The 21862-nt window shown below is 33.7% G+C and overlaps 1 protein-coding gene and 1 long non-coding RNA gene across 6 annotated transcripts in view; one reads left to right on the top strand and one right to left on the bottom strand.

Moving 5' to 3' along the window:
- Nucleotides 1–21862, bottom strand: part of LOC127845581 (uncharacterized) — a 478937-nt gene that overhangs the window by 97272 nt on the left and 359803 nt on the right. The gene's annotated exons all lie outside the window — the stretch shown is intronic.
- LOC127845298 (hydrogenase maturation factor HoxX-like) lies at nt 2029–21519 on the top strand. 5 transcript variants are annotated; one of them, XM_052376153.1, is made up of 10 exons: nt 2029–2124; nt 11218–11346; nt 15755–15892; nt 16260–16428; nt 16696–16803; nt 16969–17264; nt 17374–17626; nt 17749–17942; nt 18385–18560; nt 19041–21519. In XM_052376153.1, exons 1-10 carry the CDS (start codon nt 2065–2067, stop codon nt 19258–19260), a joined length of 1743 nt encoding a protein of 580 aa, XP_052232113.1. In that variant the 5' UTR covers nt 2029–2064; the 3' UTR covers nt 19261–21519. The 5 variants fall into 5 exon arrangements, with proteins under 5 accessions (XP_052232113.1, XP_052232090.1, XP_052232097.1 ...); XM_052376130.1 differs by having other exon boundaries at nt 16696–17264; XM_052376137.1 differs by lacking the exon at nt 2029–2124 and adding an exon at nt 8432–8552 and having other exon boundaries at nt 16696–17264.

Below are 21862 nucleotides of genomic sequence, written 5' to 3' on the forward strand. Positions count from 1 at the left end.
ATCACGCTCAAAAATATCGAATATTTCGTTAAATAAAGCTAACCCATAAAAAATCAATGTTCCTTTTAGCAAAATGCAAAATTTCAACGTTAGATGTTGTCTGGTAGAATTGATTTAACGAGATACAAAATGCTCGTTTTTATTTGTTTGTGGCCACAAATAATTCCATTTATATCTCCCGTGAAATATCCGAACATTTACGGGCGAACACGAGATTGGATACGGTAAGCGTCGTTAGCATGACGTAGCTCTCATGAATAATCATTCTGTGAAATCAAAATGAATTCTGGGTAACTGGAACTTAGCGAATGCGAAAATGGCTTGTGTAAATTATTCAAATGAACGCAACCCGAATGAATCCGATCCTGACTCGAAAGCGAAAGTATATTACATCTCGGAACGATATTTTGATATTTAGATGCTTAAAACTTGCCGAATGCTTGTAATATAACGTTTTTACATCAATGTTACTTGTTTTTAGGGTCTTCCTATTGTAATTAACCATCGTATGGTACTACTTGTTGTCGAATGTTTTTATATAGCATAATACAGTAGCCGTATGTATTGATGAGCGTGATAGTGACTTTAAAGGGATCTTTTCACGTTTTGGTAAATTGACAAAATTGAAAAAAGTTGTTTCAGATTGATTCGCAAATTTTCGTTTTAGTTATGATTTTTGTGAGGAAACAGTAATACTAAACATTTACCATGGTCTAATATAGCCATTATACGCATCTTTTGGCGATTTAAAAACCGGAAAATTATAAAGCGTTGCAACGCGAAACGAATGAATAATTTGGAGAATTCTGTTTTTGTCGTTTAATTTTGTGAAACTACGAAGATTGCTTATATAAAGTTAAAAATATGTCGCTTATACATACTTGGCAGGATGGCCGAGCGGTCTAATTGGTTTTTACTCCAGGACTCCAGGGGTCACTGGTTCGAGCCCTGATGCGGGCTACTTTTTTTCCCTTTCTTTAAATTTTATTCTTGATTGTTTACTGGAGCTTTTTAGATCCAATATTTATATTTATCAATATAAAGCATTTAATGACAAACTTCAAAACACGCCAAAAATCTGTAAAAAGGCCCCTTTAATTAAACATTTTTTAAAGAATATATGGTAGATGTTTATTTCGATCTAATACGCCATATGAGGCCCACGAGAACAACATATTTTCATAAGAAGTCAACAAAAAGAAAACAAAAATGCATAAATACGCACCAGCCCTATGCTCACACGCACACACTCACAATTAAACAAAACATACATAAACGTACATGAACAAAAATTTAAATCATGAATAAAGGTGGAGAAGCTCAATCTAACTCTTGTGCATACTTCTTACTCTAAATGCAAATATTATCTTGGTTTGGGGATTTCAATGTTATTTCTGTGATCATGGAGTCTAAGTGCAAGACTTAAAAAGTATGTTGTTTCGCTTGCGGTTGTTAAAGCCAAAACGGGGCTTCCCAGCTGGCACAGCTGCTGATATTCGGATCTGAATACTTAAACTTATTCAGACCGTATTCTTAACCGTTGCGCGTTTTACGATATCGGATTTTAGGCGGGAATACAACTCAGTGAAACTATTCAATTTCGTATACAACATTGAGAATATTAACAGTTATTGAAATTAACAATATCAGCGACATCTTTTTAAAGACTAAACATCTTTTCAAGTATCGAATTTAACATGTCAATAAAATATATTAATACCAAAAAAAGTTTCATTTAATATTGTTCACATTAAACCTTTAAATGAAAGTGTCGCTTTAACTATTTTCCGTGTCTTAACTTAATAAGCCGCGAATCGTTTGCTAAAACAGTTAACAAAAAGGGCTATACGGTCAAATTCTTAATGAAATACAAAAATAAGTATAACATAATTAATAACGTCCATAAACACACACGGCAAGATCAAAGTTTTAATGGAAAACTAATATGACATTCCACGTAAATTATTATTTTCGTCTAAATCGAATACTATATATAGAGAAACAATGTATTTATAACCGACCAATGAGGTAACATTATGCAACTTTCAATTTATACAGTGCTATATGGCAACAATATGGAATTTGACCAGTGATAGTGTTTTAAGGTCTGGACTATCATTACTTGTAAGTTTGTATAAACATTCTTCTAATGCAATTAGTAAAATAATGTTTATATTTTATGTTTAATAATTTATTGCATGATTATTCTGTGCTGTTATATGAATTTGATGCTGTTAAAGCTTCCGACATGAATTCATGTCGGAACGATGCTATTGCAAAATACAATGTAACGTTAAACGATATGAGGTCGATGTAAATCGACCTCATATTTATCATAGGGACCGTTAAGTAAAAATATTCTATTATACTACATATATATATATATATATATATATATATATATATATATATATATATATATATATATATATGTATATAGTATAATAGAGTATTTTTTTACCTAACGATCCCTGTGATATTTATATGAGTATGTGTAAACTGTGTTTTCAGTGTCACTAATCCTCTGTGTCACCGATAATAATAGAGGTACAATAGTAGTACAACACAGATACTCAGGTATCAGATACAGTTGATAGTTCAAGTGTCATGATTTGGGATCTATACACTCGATGGAGTTATTGACCTCTTATTAAAAGTTTAAATCGATGTAAACTCGCATTGGTCTTTAGTTGTTTCAAAGTTACAAACTTTAAAAACAATGCTCACTCATCATTTTAATTTTATGAAAAGCAAATCGTGAAAACCGAGTTATTTCTTACTGAACTTAGACTGATCATATACTTTCATTTAGAAATAATGTTGTGAGTTAAATCCTTGCAAGTTAAAATAATAGCGTGGTTCTGTCGCGTATTCGAACGGGAAGAAGAAAAATAAACCGATGTATCAATTTAGAAGCGTAAACATTTGGTTTGTGTACAAGGCTTTTAAATAATCGGTTATTTCGATTACCGACAAAGAAGTCGCGCAATAATTGATTGCATACATGTATATAGTACATTCGTTGCTAGGAAAACTATGAATAGCGTTGCGGGTTACACTTGACACTACCTAAAAGTGACCAGTGTATTTTTTGGACTGGAAATAGCGGTACAGATTGCGATTTAGTTAAATGATACAATACAATTCAATGAATGTGTGATTGCATGTGTATGGCTGTAGGTATGTGAGAGTGTATTAGTAAATAGTATAATTCATTTGTATTGTACAATTATTTCATCAATAAGCATAAGTTAGTGTTATTATTATGTTTAAATACGAATAGTTCATCAATTAAATCATAATTTTTAAATTAATTAAATTGAATGTATTTTAATTTATCGTATACATTTATTTAGATTTTTAGATTTTAGATTTTGAGTTTGATAAAACTTAAACATATTTTACACTTAAGTTTAATCTAAACGCTACAGTAATTGTTTATTTAATAAGTTATAATTTACTTAAGAGTTTGAAGACTATAATAAAACTACTCCATTTATGGTATTCAATAATTGAATGAATGTGTACAGTTATTTGTTGTTATGTTGTGATATATGGCATGTAAGGTTACATGCATAGGTGTTACAACTGAATCAGGTTTAATGATCGCTATTGAAGATAGTGATTTAGTCTTTGATTATATTGATTCATTTTGACTTATTAAGAAAGGCAACTGTTGTAAAACGGAACTTATAAATTGTGGATTTGAAGGTTGACGAAGTTGTAGTGTGTGTTTTACAAAGTTTTATAAAACAAAATTGGAACACCAAGTGTATACTATTGAAGTGAAATAGACAGTTAGTTAACATTAGTTAGATTTTATTGTAAATTATTGAATTGAAAGAAACGTCAACGCCAATAACGTCAAGTGAACAATATTATTGAGTGACATCATGACATTTTGTCTAGAGTTCTTGGATGTGAACAAATGCAAGATACATATGTGTGTTGCATGAAAAGTACAGAGCGAAGAATATTGCAAACATACGTGAATTTAAGAGTAGTTTTATGAAAATTCAATACTGCTCCAGCAGCTGGAGTTTCACTTCTTAATATTGCATTGCACAACAGTTTGATGTGTGCTGCGTGGATGCAGTAGCGTGTATCCCCGTACATATCTTCGATGTTGTTATATTTTCAGCCTTCAGAGGCTGGTGGCGGTATTGTGTTTTTATTATTATATTAAGAAACCTTGTTTAAGACCTTTCTTATACTTAGATTCTTATACATTCTCTGCACTTATAAAGTAAACGTGTATGTTCATTAATTGAGAGTTCTGCAGGTTATACTGAATTTTTACTGACCATTATCTGACAAGCTGCCTCTTACTCTTTTATGTATGTTGACTTGGCAATGTGTATTAATGTAATTATTAGATTGGTGGTTTCGCCAAGTTTTTAATGAAAATTCAATACTGCTCCAGCAGCTGGAGTTTCACTTCTTTATATTGATATCTGCATACATTTCTGATCAGTTATATAACTGAGTGTAGAACGTAAAATTGTTTGTGAAAACTTTAGAAATTGAAAATGGATTCGGAGAGCGAATTAAGGAGACAAAGAAGGGAGATACATATAGAACAACAATCATTTAAGGAAAAAGAATTGAAAAGTCAGCAGGACATTAAAAAACTGAACTAAATAAAAGAAAGAGACACAAAGATTCTTGAAAATCAACGACAGAATAATTAATTAATACAGACAAGATCAAAAATCAAAACAGTCAAACATAGTGATGTTAAGGATGCAAATAATTTGAAACATACACAATCAAGAAGAGAAACAGTTGGACAAAGATTCAAGCACAACTGTAGAGAGATGAACCATGAAATAAGGACTGAACTTGACTATGATGATGATGCTGAGGGTGCGGTTTGATTTAAAACGGATAATTACCGAAGAAACAGATAAGAAATTGACATGGATTCAATAGATTATGAACTAAGTTGGTTGAATAAGAAGACGGAGGAAAAATGTCAGATACTTGTCGATTCTGAGGACAGAATATTTAAAGAGAGGGGTGCGGTGCAGTACTAAAACAATTACACCATCTGACGCTCAAGACTATGGTTATAAAACAATTGTGAAAATGATTAAAATATTACCAGCGATGAAGATAATGCTGAAAGAGCTCTAAAAGCTGAGATAAAGGCGATGAGGCTACATCAGATGAAATTAACAGAAGAACTTGATCGGAAAGAGAAGGCAACAAGATTGAAGGAACACGAATTGTTGAAAGCAACACGTAGGAAACAGAAAAAAGAAAGAATAAGGAAATTGAAAAGAATCAAGCAAGAATTGGAACACGATATGATAGAAGTACAAAGTACAGTTACGTCTTAGATGAGGAATTAGAACCTGAAGACAAATATAACCGACACATTTGTCACAGAAATACGGAACTGAAAGTGCCAAATAATCCACCATTAATGTTTAAACTGAGTGTTCCAAAATTGTCTGACCCAACACAAGTTACAGAATGGAAAATGGAAATCGAAATTATGATTCGGTCCAATATTTATCAGAAAAACATACTGAAACAGTGCGTTAGAAATGCAATATTCGAAAAACCAAGAAATGTTTTAACGACATTGAAGCCAACAGCAACTTTGGAAGACATATTAACAACTATGGAAAGCAATTTTGGCAATATTAAAAGTGGATAGAGTATTATGGAAGAATTCTATTAAGCCAGACAAGATAAAGAAGAAGAAATAACATCATGGAGTATAAGAATTGGAGAAATAATTCAAAGAGCTATAGAAAAGGGTGAAATACAAGAAAACAAGAAAGATAACATCTTGAGATTTGAAGAATGCTATCAGAGTGTTCTATGAACACTGTCTCACATTTGAAGAGTTACGAAAAAGAGTGAGAAGAGAAGAACAGCAAATGAAAGTATCACAATAGAGACAAGAAAACCCAAACAGATAAATACAATACAAATAGATCAACAATTTAACTAATTTAATGATTTTATTGAGAAGTTAAAAAGTATGCACACACAACAAGATATACTAACAAAGGAGAAAGAAGCATCGAAAGAATATAGAAGTGAAAATGAGACAAGAAAATACAGAAGAAATGATACCAGACCACAAACTGGAAATAGGAGAACGTTTTCATGAGGAAGAAGTTACTCCGGAAACCGAGCTCCATATAGAGGCAGACGACCTTTCCCGCAAGATGCTTACCATAGAAATAGTAGCCCCCAACATCATTTAAGCGGGAGCAAGCTCTAATTGATGTGGTCAATGAGTGCATATAACACTATCCCGAAACAGAAACAAGTTGAAAAATTTTGTAGAATGATAGGTGATGCTAACCTATTTACTATTACTATCAAAGGCAAAGAGACAACCGCGCTTATTGACAGCGGATCACAGGTCAGTGTAGTAGCTGAAATGTTTTACAACGAAATGACAACAAAACCAGAACTGATGTCACTGAATGAATTTAATCTTGCATTAAAAGCAGGTAATGGTACCCAAATTTCATATTCTGGATATTATCAGGCAAACATTGGCAGCAACATTTTGGACGTGAAAATAGAGGCAATTCTTCTTGATTCGCCGGTTGGCTGTAGTCATGTTAGTGCTCATGTCATCATTGGCACAAATATTATCAGACAAATGAAACACATGTGCAGTGATGACTGCCCGGATGATTAATGGAAAGCGGCTTTTCATGCAATACAGTCAAGCATTGGGAAAATGCTTGCAACCAAAGCATTATGTTGCATCCAAACGAAACCAGCACAGTCGTAGGTCTCTGTGAAAACGTCATAACATTGACGCAGCTTTAACGGAACAATGCAAAATTTACAGTCATGGGGCATTGGAAGTCCCAGAGTTGTATCCATAAATACTTGTGGCAGAACTGCAAGGATACCTCTACAAGTGTGCAACATATCTGCGCAAGACGTATCAAAATAAGAGCAAACACGCACTTTGTGAATTACAGGAAGTAAAAATTCTACATGAAGCTAAAATACTGCAATCGCTGAGCACCACCAAATCGTCTGTAAATAATGCATCTGAAACAGAAAATAAAACATTTCTTGAGAAAACGAAAGAAGGTACACTGTGTTTCCGAAATAAAAACAATGAAGTCCGACCACATTTCAAAGAAATGTAAAAGATAGAAGCTATACGAGAATCTCAAAGTCCATGGTAAACAAATTGTGTAGTCGTCAGTGAAAAGGATGGAAACATACGACTCTGTATTGATTTTAGAAAACTCAATTTAAACACAAAGAAATTTAGGTATTCAATACCAAAAGTTGAGGACACACAACATCTTCGAGAAGGATCACTGTACTTTTCGAAATTGGACTTGAAATCTGGATCCTGGCAGGTGGAGAAAGCGGAAAAGGACAAGGATCACACAGCGTTTCAAGTGGTTGGACTAGGATTTTATGCATGTTACCGTCTTCCATTTGGACTCTACACATAGATGCCTCCTCAAAAGGAGTGGGTGTTGTATTGTATCAACGCCAATACGGACACGAAAAGGTAATAGCTTATGCAAGCCGTTCACTCAAACGATCAGAAAAGCATTACCCGACGCACAAATTAGAATTTTTAGCGCTGTAATGGTCTATGACGGAAAAGGTTAATGCGCGACAGGACAACGATGGCTTGCTGTGTTAGCCAACTGCACGTTAACAACACGTTAACGGGCTGGCAAAAACAACGCCGACGCAGATGGGTTAAGAAGGGTGGTAGTACAACCAGAAACGATAGCTGCTATAACCGCTTAAATCGTACCAGGTGATTTGGTTTTTGTGATAAATTTGATACAGTGCCTGCAGCAGAAAATTGCAAATAAATGGGAAAATGTGTCATATGTGGTTATTCACCAGTCGAACACTGAAATTCCCGTTTATGACGTCAAGAAAGATCAACCTAACTCTAAACGTATACTTCGTGGTCACAGAAACGTGTTGCAGTTGTTAAGAATAACGGAACAACATGAACATAAAGAGCAAAAGCTCCGAGGTACGTTATACCGCAACGACGGTCAGAATCACAATCACGTGACAATTATGACGTCGGAATCGTACGCATACGCCGCTCGCACCGCCAACGTAAAATACGTAAAGTGGTATGTTGCGGATGGTTACTCATGGAAATATATATATTGTGATATGTTATAATGAGTTGTTAAAAAAATATGACCATAGGTGTTTTTATAAAAATTGCAATTGATTGTACTTACATGTTTGTATAATACAATTTATGTCGGGACGACATTATTAAAGCAGGGGTGATACGTCACAGCATATACATAAAAAATAAGTTTATATTAAACACTTTGTGTTTATTAGTGCCGAGTAGTTTAAGTTAGTTCTAATATCAAACATAGGCTGAAGCCTTAGTTGTTTTATAGTTAATCTAACGTTGATTCTAATCTATTTTAAACACGTGCACGTAACATCCAATCATTCACTTTCCCTCCGATATTCACTTTGCTTGTCGAAAGATATTTCAGACGGCCATTACACTTTGGATTAGCAATATTATTAATCAAGGATATTTGAAATTCCTGCAGGTAACTAATTTAAATCTTGTTTTCATTTTCTCTGTCAATTGCGTGTTTTATTATTTTAGAAACCTGACGTTCAGGGTAGTGTTTATTAGTTATTTATTAAAATTACTTATCGTTAGTAATATTCACACCGCCATGAAACGCTGGCCATTGGTAATATGTATTATAAATTGAATGCAAACATATATTATTTTGATTTTATATCTAAGTGTATGTATAAAATGTTTTATTTTAGATTACCTTATCGAACAATTGAACATAAACTTCGATTGATTCGATTGTGTGTCGTGGGACCATTATACGCAAATTGCGCGTTGAAAGGCCGACAACACGTGTTTCCTAACAAAAAATATAGAATTATTGTCTGCACATTTTACACATAATTGGGACTCTTTAAAACTTAGAAACATACTACTTACATATTCCTATAAATTAAAATTATAACAAAAATCATCAGAAATCGTTGCTTGATTTTTTTTATTTCATACAATATTTATTGTGAAAACAGTGATTAAAATTCAGCTTTTGTTTTGTTGATTTTATAGATTTTTCTGTTTTGCCTTCAGGCAGTCACGTGTGAATAAAAAGTCTTCCTCTGACATTACAACTGCCTCCATTACACTGTCCCAAACAATTTAAAACTTACCCGCATCCACAAAATCTGACATCGAAAATAATAATTTATTATTTCAAATTAATTAATTAATACATTAACATTGAGTTTTATTGTGAAGTGTGTTACTATTTTATTTTTATTATTTTTAATACCTTTTTATTGCTTTATTGTATTAGTTTTATCGGTTTATATTAAAGGATGAAATTTGACATGTACTTCGACATTTGACATTTGCATAGGAAGGCGTGTCTAACAAAGTAGTCCGCATGTTACATTACGTAATCAGCATTTACTCTTTTATTCTTGATTTTTTGCAAAATACGTTTTTTCCTGCTTGTGTTGCTTTCTGTGAATTAAATGTAATACATTTTGATATCAAATCGTATGTTTTGATAAATCTGAAACATTTTTACAATAAAATAAAACATATTAATTAAGTCTTAGTAGTATGACCTTCCTCCACACATCAACTGATATAAGAACTTCCTGTTGAACATGATAAAAAATATATCATGCAGCATTATATCAGGCAGACATTAATGCGATGGTATGATAAAAGAAGATGTTGGAACAATGATGATCTCGTCTTTATTTTCAATTAAAATTTTATCGCCATTAAGTCATTTTAGCTCGACTATTATATATGAAATATATATATACATATATAGTGGAGCTATCCTACTCACCCCGGCGTCTGCGTTAGCATGAGCGTCTTAACCAACATGACCCCAACCTATAAACAAGAGCAGACAACCGTAACAAGCATTTTGTAAGAATTATGACCCTTTTTCCCATTAGACTGTGCATATTATTTATAAATCAATGTTAAAGTTTGCGTACCACCTCAAATATTTTTATATACATTGTCATATTGCTTTTATATTTTGCATACTTCTTTGCCAATATGACCCCAATCTATAAACAAGAGTAGAAAACTGTATCAAGCATTTTGTAAGAGTTATGTTCCCTTTTTAAACTTAGAAAATGTAAAATTTGGTGAAGTTTGTGTTTAGGTTCACTTTATTCCAAAAATATCAAAGCTATTGCTTTTATACTTGCAACAATTACTTACTATAATAAGGGTAAAGGTAAAGGTATTCAACTCTGACTGGCATTTTGACAGATTACGACCCCTTTTATACTTACATAATTTAACATTTGGTTACGTTTTTTGTTTTGGTCCATTTTACTCTTAAAGTATCATAGCTATTGCTTTCAGACTTGGAAAACTTACCTGTCCACTTACCTGACATACCTCAATGGACTCCACCCAAACCATCCCCCACGCCCCACCCCAGAGCCCCCCCCCCCCCCCAACAAAAAATTATTTGTATTCCTTTTTTGTATTTTTGAAAGATCATCTAATAAATTACAACACCCCCACATTATTCTCACCGCACCCCACCCCAACCCAAACAGTATTTTAATTTCTTTGAAACATGGTAAAAACACAAACACATATTTATTTTATTTTATTTGAAGGACCGTCCAACCATCTCACCCAAGCTAATGCTATCAAACTTGACATAAAATCTTATTACTTTGTTTTATGTCTTTACTAATGTTCAATACATTGTGCAAAATATACCTGAAATCAGAATCGTCTATAAAGTACAACTTCTTTAAATCCCAAGCGATCAATATGTTTCAATTATGATCCTCTTCCACTTAGAATGTGACTTTATATTACATTGGCCGTATTTAATATGAACAATTTCCCCATGATGCCTTACGTTATACTGTCAAGCACCCGAATAGTCGAGCGCGCTGTCCTCTGACAGCTCTTGTTGCTTACCGCGTCACATGTGTAAATATGTATGTATACAACACGCATGTCTTTCGAATGTTTACATATATATGCAGATGTGCTAAAGTTTATATAGTATTTTCTGTTACATAACATAGTGTTTATGTACTTATATAATGACTTTACGGGAATGTGAACACGCGGCAAGAGTTGTGTGAAACAAAATTCATATATTTATTGTGGCAAAGGCAGGATTTCCTGTTCTTGACCGCTTTCAAAATTGTCTCAGTCGTCTTGTTTTCTAGGATTCAAGGAAAATGGCGCTGATGAGACAGCTTATTTCGAAGCAGAACATTTATCTTCAGAGACAACATAACTTGCGGTTGCATACTCCATTACTATTCAAAGGAGAAAAGTCGCTGTCAAGTAGCCAGGTTAGTCCAGATACCAGCAAACGAAAAACTTATATGCAAGTTTAGACATTATTGATAGCAACGCCTGGTATTGTTAACATCAGATGTAGTTATATATAGAAACGTCAGGCATTGCAAATTGAAGATGTAAGTTAGATGGCAATATACAGTTTTTAGCGCTTCGGCTTTTCTAGGTATGTAGTTTCTTTACATGTACGTGTAGATTCCAATTCAGTTTTATTTCCTTCAAAAACAAACTGCCAATTTCCAGCAAGTTCCACTAGTTCCGAAACCGTATTTCAATATGCATAACTTTCCAAGTGCTAACCTGCAAGAGACAACTGGGGCATAAAAGATTTGTTTTTGTTTTTTAAATAGCAATTATATACAAACGCACATATCTTAACAGAATTACGACCGGAGGAGGCAATACACCTGTTTGAGAATTGTGTTTCTGTTAAATAGTCTGGTTATCATTAGCAACGGTTTTTAATTTTAGGAACATCCAATATACAACTTAAACTCATTATTTGTTTAATTAACAAAACGGTTATTATTTCTCTGTATTAAGGAATAAATCAATGAAACTTGCATTGGTAGCTATAATAATGTAATATGAAGTCTTTAGTCTTCAACGGTCGGTAAAATTTCGTTGCAGTTAACCCATGTATGCCTAGCGTCTAGAAAAAAGGCCTTGGCAAACAGCGTAGACCCAGATGAGACGCCGCATGATGCAGCGTCTCATCAGGGTATGCGCTGTTTGCATAAAGGAATTTCTGTAAGAAATATTCTAAATAAAGAAATATATATACTAGACATCCCTTATTTTGGAAATGAATTGATCCAATTTAGAAGGATGGGAGAAGCCATTAGGAGTAAATGGGTGAAGGAATTGACTTCAAATAAATATCATGCCTATTGCTGATTGAGGTTTGGGCTTACCATTGCATACTGTAGCTAAGCCTTTAACTTCGGGCTTTTTCAATTGCAGATGTAGCTTTTACCAAAATTGTTCAGAATTGCCAATTGAAGCTGAACATTTAACCAGCAGGCTCTTTCATTACAATCGTTGATAAATATTTATATTTCAAAGTATTGAAATCCAATTTTGCTAATGGCATATTGAGTTTAATCAGGAACATCCACCATTGCCAGTTGCGGTGCAGATTTACACAGCAACATCCGCAATTACCAAATCAGATGTGGTAGGTTAAGACAGCAATAGCGTCAAAGACATGAAAAATGTAGCTTTAGACAGAAAGGTTTGGTAATGCCGCGACCAAAAATGGTCTGTATTGAACGCCTGGTATTCATTGGTAGATCGTACGCAAGTAACTGGTATGAAATTAGTGTGACAAATATTAACTGGTATTCAAATGAATGTTCGATCTTTTCCGCCAAACTTTTGAACGGTTTGTACATTTACCATACTTAATTGAAATTATCCTTACGCGCAGAATGGTCCTCTGATATCCATTTAAAATTGGCAATCGCAATATATGCATCAACATTCGAAAATTACCGGTAACCTCCATTTTCCTAACTGGTGAGAACAGTAACCCACTCTCCGTAACTAGTGTAAAAATGGAAAACTGAATAAAATAAGCATGTTAAGTTTTGCCTAGAAAACATTATTGTTTGGAAATGATCATATATGATTTCTAAGTACGCTTGCAAATACTGTTCCTTTCCTTCCTTAGTTCGTTAGGTGTCTCAGCATATTTTTTATCATACCACCGCATCGATATCTTCCTGATATAACGTTGCCTGATATATTTTTTTATATCATGGTCAGTCATATGTGGAGGATGGTCATATTACTCGGAATCAACTATGAAGTAATCAGTTTTAGTCAAATCGAACCAGATTCACCAAAACAAACAGTTATATGCCAAGACGTAATATATTTTTAACATAAAATGCAATTCAAACAGCAAAAACACATTTTTAACAAATATTAAGTGCGCGTTCTAATGACGTCATTACTTACACTTCAAGAGACAAAAGGCATATTCTTTCCCGCTTAAACTGCAGCTTTTTAGCGATATTTGTCATTATTTCTTTAAAAGCAGGGACGTACTGCCTGATCTTTTTGTAATATATCAGGCTCGACACGCATAAAATAACGGCTCGGCAAGCCTCGCCGTTGTATTATTCTAAGCCTTGTCTGATATATTAAAAAAATAAAATCAGGCAGTAACCTGTTATTCTCTATAGTTGCGATACATTCAAATATTCTTTATCTGTTTGTTTACATATACTCATCATCATAATAATATGTTTTGAAAAAAATCATATATAATTAATGCAAATTATCTGTGAAACTTGCAAAACATTTAAACTGACACACTATTCAATTCATTCAAATTCAAGTTGTTGTTTTGCCTAATTAACTATTAAATACGTGTATGATTATAACAATAAACATGTATTCTTAATGTAAAAATTGATTTGATGTGTTGTCAGTCTTAATATGGTGTATAATGTGTAATTAGGTATTTACTTATTATGTTAAATGTTTTAAAGTTGTTTTGATTCAATACGATTTACATTCTGTATTTTTTTCTTTCATGGAGTAGGTGTAAATGCCTTTGAAAGCCTCTTCTAGAGACTTGAAATGATACCTTGATCAATGAACAGCTTACATAAATAGTTAATGTTCAAAAGTGTAATGGAGTGATAAATGAAATGTAAACATCAATAATAAATGTTCAAAAGTATTTTAACTCTTTTTTTGCTTGACCAGTCTTGAAAACTAAAAAACTGTTCCTTTTCATTTTCATTTTTCATCATCCTCAGTCTTTCCTTTCAATGGTGCAAGTATTGCAGTAAAAGAAATAGATCAAAGTAAAAATTTCATTTTAAAAAATCAGACGATTAAACAAATCAAACATTTTATGTGTATAACATGGTTAAAAGATCTTTCAGTCCCGTTTATGGCTAGAGCTGTTAAGTATATTTATTAAGAATCTCAAATTATTTTCAGATATTCAGATTTGATTTGAAATTGAATACATTTAACATAACAATTTAACACATTTGTCGGTCAAGTAAACCCTTAAGTTTAGCCATTATGATGGAGACATTGGCTTTGTGTTTTGTTAAGTGTTTTTATATGTGTGTATAAAATATTTACAAATATGTAATATTTGGATGCTTATTATAATGTAATGTAATTGTAAATATATAGTTTATTTAGATATACAAAAAACATTATGGGCACAATATTAGAAACTAAAGAAACTTTAATAAACATGCATAATTTGGTTTATATTGTGATGTGTTATGATACCATTGGTTTATAAACACTCATAATCAAATTGCATATGCATCTTATCAATATAAGTACTAACATAGAACCATCAAGGCCATAAATATGCACTAATATGACACTTCATTTTAATTATGCAAAATCAAATTAATAAGGTTTGTTTATATAGTTCGTTGAGATTTAAAAAAAAATCACTGAACACCAATGAATGAAGCAGAAACCCTGTCTGCCACTTTGGTTGTCATATTTAACTTGCTGCATAACAACACCATCAGTGTCTGTCGGCGGTGTTCAGTACCTCTCACACAGTTTCTCACCTAAAAATCGGCAGCAATCTTTCGACTTATCCTTGTCAAGTTTGAAAAACAACAGAAAATTAACACATTTTAACTTAAGTGCTTTTACAAAAAAAAAATATTTATACAAAAGTTATGTACATAAAACATGGCAATAATAAAACAATGATATTTAAAAAATGCAATTAGTAAATAGGAAAATAATATAATATGTTAGCACAACATATGTTTGTTAAATAAGACAATAAATAAAACTTCAACAAAGTGGTAAATGTAATAATTGTGTTCATTAAAGAAATATTAGTTTAAACAATTAAGTATGTATTTAAGCATGCAATATTTAATTACAGTAATCCGTGTCAATCGTGCAATCGTAAACTATCAGGCATTTGCGTATAAAGTCTTCAAAAACTGTTTTCAATATTGATAATATATCTACAAAATCAAACTGAGGTTAAATGGATATCAGTAGATTATCCTGCGCGTAAAGATCATGTCGAATTAGTATGGTAAATGTACAAACCGTTCAAAATTCCTAACAAAAAGATAGAAAATTCAGCCAGTGACAGCTTTTTTGAACACCACTTAATATTTTCGCATTTACACCCCACCAGTTGCTTGCGTACGATATACCCCCCGGATATTGCCAATATCATATACAGGTTGAGACAGCGAAAGACTGCTTCAACAAGAAATAAGAACGCCCCTTTCTGTTAATACTATCCGTGTTCCATAATATTGACACCTTTTCGTAAACATGCGTTTGATAAATGATTTATAGTTGCTATTTATTTTATTTATTTGCATTTATTTCGGATTTTCTGTTTAACTGATCGTGAATATCGTATGATTCGATGTTCAGGTAAAACCACGTCTACGTCTGATACCGACGCCCGGTATCGTGGAAGAGAAGATAAAGCCTGGCTTAAAGGTGCTTCTATTGAACCAGAGAACGAACAATCTGTCTAGAAGGATTGACGATGAGCTCTCTTTGAGACAGGTAGAAATTGTGTTACTGTGCTCGTTTCAGCTTATAGGCGTTACTAGGTGAACGTGTTCTTTGCAGGCATCTCTAAACACTTAAGTTCTTTTAAAAAAGCATGTGTATGATTTTATCATTCGTGTAAAACAGGTTTTCTTTCTTTTCATAAAGGACACCGGTTTAGATAGCTAAGCACTATTAAGGAAGAAAAAGATGACTCAATGTTTAGCGATATTCATGCCGCGAACATCGTTGTATCGTTGAGTACAAAAATGCGCAACTTTGGGATATTGCTACTTGGTTTAAACCGCACATTAAACTCATTGGCATTATTCAAAACAAATAACGATGTTTTAATAATGTATTAAATGCTTGTTATGCATAGGTAAACGTCACTACGGTAGAGGCTCAGAGTTCAGATCGAATGGTGAACGCCGTGCAAGAAGTGAAGCCAGACTTGGTTATCTGCCCCTTTATGAAGGCGCGTATTCCAGAAGCTCTATATAAGGAAAACACTTCTCCCCCATGTTTGATTGTACACCCTGGAGTTGTAGGTAATGCAGACTTTAAATTTAATCACTAGAGTTAGTTGAATTTCTAAATAAATGATGTTGCTAAAATCTGCCTTCAAATAGCAAAGATAATGTAAAAGTTAAATGATTTCTTGTAATGCAATTTCTGTTTTTTTTTAATATTTATAAGGCTTACTGATTTAAAAAAAGTTTCAAGTACACGAATACGTATTGTCGAGACATGTAAATAAAAAATAACGAAGAAACAACAACAACAGATACAGATAGTAAATAACGTTTTTTACACAGTGGATCGTGGGGCCTCTTCGCTTGACTGGGCTATCCTACAACAAAATGTCGAGTGGGGAGTGACGGTCCTGGAAGCAGATAACTTTGTGGATAGTGGCGCCATCTGGAGTACTGCTAATTTCCCTGTTCCACCAAACGTAACAAAATCGTCGCTTTACAACAACGCGGTTTCCGATGCCGGTGTAGCGTGCGTATTGTACAGCGTGTCACGGTTTTGTCAAGAAATAGAACCACTTAGTAAAGTTGACTTTATCGAGGCCATGGGTTTTTCAGGATTGAAGCGGAACATGAAGCACGCGGACCGCATGGTGGACTGGACCATGCCTGCTGAAGATATCTTAGTACGAGTGCGCATGTCCGATACTACTCCTGGTGCGATAGGTCACCTTTACATAAAAAATCAGTTGACAGAACTGAGGCTATTTGACGGTCATATTGAAAATGAGAAAGGGGCGCTTGGGCATCTTCTCAAGTCATACAAACCCGGAGTTCAAGTGGCAACGAAGGACAATGCAGTTCTAATCAAATGCGGTGGTAATCAAGGAGTATGGATTGGGCATATGAAACAGGTTTGAGCATAAAACCGTATTTAAATCAAAATTATAACAATTAATTCAACGTTTCTCTTTGCCATTGTTGATCTGATATGTCTTTGTAAGTGATTTATATCTGTTACAGGGACAAAAGGGTCTTAAGCTTCCGAGTGACCGCTTATTAGCAAATGCTTTACCTCATGTGACCGGTCCTTGTGGGTATCAAGACATCAAAGAGATTCGATGTGGTCCTATTTGTTTTCTATTTTTCGACTTCTATAACGGAGCCATGGGCACCAGACAGGCTTATAGACTTCAGAGCCACCTTAAAAGCATTTCAGAGGACAGTGATATCAAACTCGTGGCTCTCATGGGAGGGGAACGATTTTTTTGCACGGGTATGTGTGTTACTCAAGTATTATGTATCGATCATACTCGCTTGCTTTTAACTGTTATAATGCGATAACAATATTGTCAAACAATTATAACGTTTGTGTATATGATTGCTTGATATCTTTAGGAATCCATTTATGTGAACTCGAAAGCAGTATTAACAAGCTAGAGGATGCCTTAAAAAATATCAACGCTATAGATGACGTCATTAAGACGGTGGCGGAAATGCGTAATAAGACAGTTGTAGCCGTTTTGCGAGGAAACGCTGGAGCCGGAGGAGCGATGATGGCTGCCGCGTGTGACATCACTATCGCGCATCCGGTACTGAATTTTATAACGATATTGTTTTTTCCGTTGTCTGTATTTGAAATAAATGTGATCGAAAAATGAAGTAAATATTTATGATCTTCAATGCTTTTTTTTTAACGTGTCCATACTCATTTTTAATGAATTTCTCTGCGTTCATAAGTGATGTTTTCAATCACATAAAATGTATAAAGAATAACAAATGTTCACTGATTCCCATTTAATGTAGAGTCAACGGAAATTTTCATAATTAGGCAACTTTGAAACATCAAAAAAGTGCCTCATACCTTCAAAGATGAACTGGTCGAACTTCAGTGGGATACTTGATTTGACAACAATCGCATGCATTGTATGTTTCAAAATCATATAAACATGTTGGCATTTCGAACGTCGGTGTAATATTTTGCCCATATTTTCATTGTATTAAGTAAATCCAAACCATTATATCCATTTATAGGGCGTGTTTATCACTCCTACGTACAAAGCCATGCATCTGTATGGTTCTGAGTACTGGACCTACTTTCTACCGCGCCGTGTTGGACCGGAAATGGCGGCTCGCCTGACTGAAGGAACTAATACAATAACTGCAAGAAAAGCCGCCTCAATTGGTCTTATCGACACGGTTTTAGGAAAGTACGTATGATTTGAGTGTTTCATTTTTTATACATTAAGAGATGTGTGTAATTTTGATGTACGACCAATACTAAAAGAAAAATATTTGCAACATTCATCACACATTAAACGTTCAAATTAATTTTCCATTTTACAAATTGTTGAGGTACCCTAGGATAGCCTTTGAGTCACTGACTGTTTTGTTGAATAAGGAGGTTCTATAAGTTAAATCTATAATACGAAGCACTTTTAAATACATGTTTAAAATAAAGTTGATGCTTATAGATTAATAAAAATGGATTGTGAATATTTAATATATTTCCAATGATTATTTAAGTCACGCGATAATGAAAAAGTCTCATCCAATGTTCGAGCCTGTCTTTCTAAACCAGATTATTGATCTCGATGTTTATTTGCACGTTTATCCCGACGGTTATTTAGACGTTAATTTTGATATTAATCTTGATTGTATCCCACTGTTATTACGATGTTTATACACAGGGACAGTGCCGGGTTTGCTGATGAGGCAACCGAGTTTCTTCAAAAGCTCGTCCACAGCGACCAAAATGCCAAAATTATTCAAAGCAAACTACGAGAAAGGAACGCATCCTGGAGCCGAACGCTTGAACAACATAGACAGGCTGAAATCGACAACATGAAGATTTGTTTTCAGTCACGAAAGTTCCTATCCGCAATGCACAATTTCGTATACAAAAAATAGTAAACGATCAAAAGTAGATCGACAAATCACTCGACGATGCAAACAACAAAATTAAAAAAACAACAAAACTGAATATAAATGAACCTATAGTTTGGAAACAAAAGTATCCATACATCAATTTATTGGGATAAAGCTAGAAAAATGTGTCAACAAACAACATTTAATATGCGAACACTTACCTCTTTGACAACTTTAATACAATGCCTCTGACAACAATCCAATATTATGCACTTTCACGTGCTTGTCTAAACAAAAGTTGTATACTACATGCTTTAAATTCTTTCCATAACATGAGAACTACATCGAATGATTTGTTAATATTGAAGTTTTCTACCATGAATGACAAATACACAAACGTATGAATGACATTTACACAATCTAACATATTATTTCTCCTCTCCTGAACGTGTATGTTGTTTCATTGTTTGCGTTATAAAACTGCATCAGTTTGACTTGTGATTATGTGTGGAAAAAGATATTTACTTTTTACGTGCACCAAGTTTGCACAATTTTCTGTATATACATCGCTTACTTGAAAATTTAATATCTTTGAAAGATTGCACTCATTTGTCCCTAATAGTGCATGTATTCGATTCACGTGTCGCGAATTGCGATTAAATGTTTCATTTTTATCTTCATAGGTACGTTTCTTTGATATTATTTTTGACGCGCGTTTGGTCGTTATTATTTCTGGCTAAATAGTAAGACTCGAAAAGCCATCGAACCGGTTTAAAGTCCGCGTTGAATTGATCGCTCCAGGGCTGTGATCGTAGTATGTCCTTGTTCCTATATCACATTAGAGTGTATCATGTCTGTCATGCTTTCATTGGTCAAGTGTTCTAAAGCGCAAATCGTTATCTCAATTGTATGTCAGTCGTATCAGTGTGTCGAGTCATTGTGAATCAAGCTGATGTAACTTTTGATTTGTAACATAGAACGTCGAGATGGTAACGGTACTTACAACAGACACCGTAACATCTACCTCCACGCCAACATAGCAATTACATCGCAAATTCTTCCAGTGACCAGGGCACGATCTCTATGTTAATATTGCACGAAGATATAACAGTCCGTTTCGCCGATAAAATTAGCATTTACATCTTGTTTGGTGTTTGTTTTAACGTAGCTATGTATTTTAAATGTTTGATAGAATTAAAGGCGCTCTTTTTTTATCAACCTATTCTTAGATCTAAAGTTTAAGAATAGAGACTATGCTTACAATTGACACTTTTTTAAAATGTCTATTGATGAGTCTAAGTTTACATTCAGCACCCCCAAATTTATAGCATAATTCTATATATAGAATAGTGTGCTTATGACTTAAGCGCCATTTAAAGCCAGAATCTAATCGAACTCTGAAAATAGATATCTACAGTCTTAGTACATTCTTTATTCGTTAGTTCAACAATAGGCAGGTTAATACGGGCGTATGGAAAGCCTTGACTGTCTTATACGTACAAAATGAACAGTGTTGTGTCCAATTAGAAATATATTATTCAGCCACTTTGTCAATATATTAAGTAAACATGCCATTATATTGGGTGCTTGCGTCAATATATTATGTCAAGCCATCCTTACGTTGAGTAAATATGTTATTATATTGGGTGCATTTGTCAATATATAGTGTCAAACTATCGTTATATTAAGCCAATCTGTCATTATATTGGGTGCGTTTATCAATATATTATGTGAAGCCATCCGTATATTAAGTCAATATATCATTATATTGGGTGCATTTGTCATTATATTATGTCAAACCATTCTTAGGCGATTAGGCGCCTGAGGGCGATTATTCACTCCAGGGCCGATTATCACGTCTGGCCCTCAAGCAACAATGGTCTTAACGTCTTTAATACTTAATCCCCGTTAACTGTACTATTTATTACAGAACTAGCTTTCCGTACTTTAATTTTCATTCAATTGATTATGCAATTCATGACGTATCTCTTGTGACGTAATTTCTGTAATGAAACACAGTTTTAGCTAGACTCACTGGATTTTAGGGACAACCATTTCGTCGTGGAGGATTTATATTTAACAGTTAAATATTTTTAAGCATCGAACGAATCCACAACTTATTTCGGAATGTGTCTTTGTCATGCATTATTAGGAATCAATTTTGTGTAATCGCTCCGACAAGTCATTCGATTTCGTAAATCGTGTTTTTGGTGAAAGTGGTTAGCATTCGATACAATCTTTTAAAAAGTGTGATTTAAAATAAATATAAAATAACGGATGGAATAACAAAAAAGGACGGAATAGCACATCGTTGTTATTTCATTATTATTAACATCGGATTTAAGTTGTCGAGGTCAGTGTTTCTTTAACTATATAAATTTTGCTGTTCGATGAATCCTGTAAAAGCTCAAATAGAGGCATACATCTTATGTACAGAAGAGTTTCAGCTTCAATCGATATTTGTATTATCCAAACTGTGTGCTACGTGTCGTTAACATAATGTTCGATTCTTTCGTTGAGTTAATAATATTGATCTGACACTTTTTGCTGGGACTGAATGTGGACGCCATTTTGTTATTACGAAACGCGTTGGCCGTACCGTCACGTGCTTTAGCTCCGCGGCCGATTATCGTTTATCAACATT

This window comes from Dreissena polymorpha, chromosome 1, assembly GCF_020536995.1.
Source record: "Dreissena polymorpha isolate Duluth1 chromosome 1, UMN_Dpol_1.0, whole genome shotgun sequence".
In the NCBI taxonomy this organism is placed as follows: Eukaryota; Metazoa; Mollusca; class Bivalvia; order Myida; family Dreissenidae; genus Dreissena; species Dreissena polymorpha.

Excerpts from the sequence above, each read along its gene's own strand:
- LOC127845298 (XM_052376130.1), top strand. The coding sequence starts at position 2,065 with ATGGCAACAATATGGAATTTGACCAGTGATAGTGTTTTAAGGTCTGGA. Across the intron at positions 11,347-15,754 it reads AGTCGCTGTCAAGTAGCCAG|GTAAAACCACGTCTACGTCT; the intron begins GTTAGTCCAGAT and ends TTCGATGTTCAG. Across the intron at positions 17,943-18,384 it reads ACATCACTATCGCGCATCCG|GGCGTGTTTATCACTCCTAC; the intron begins GTACTGAATTTT and ends ATCCATTTATAG.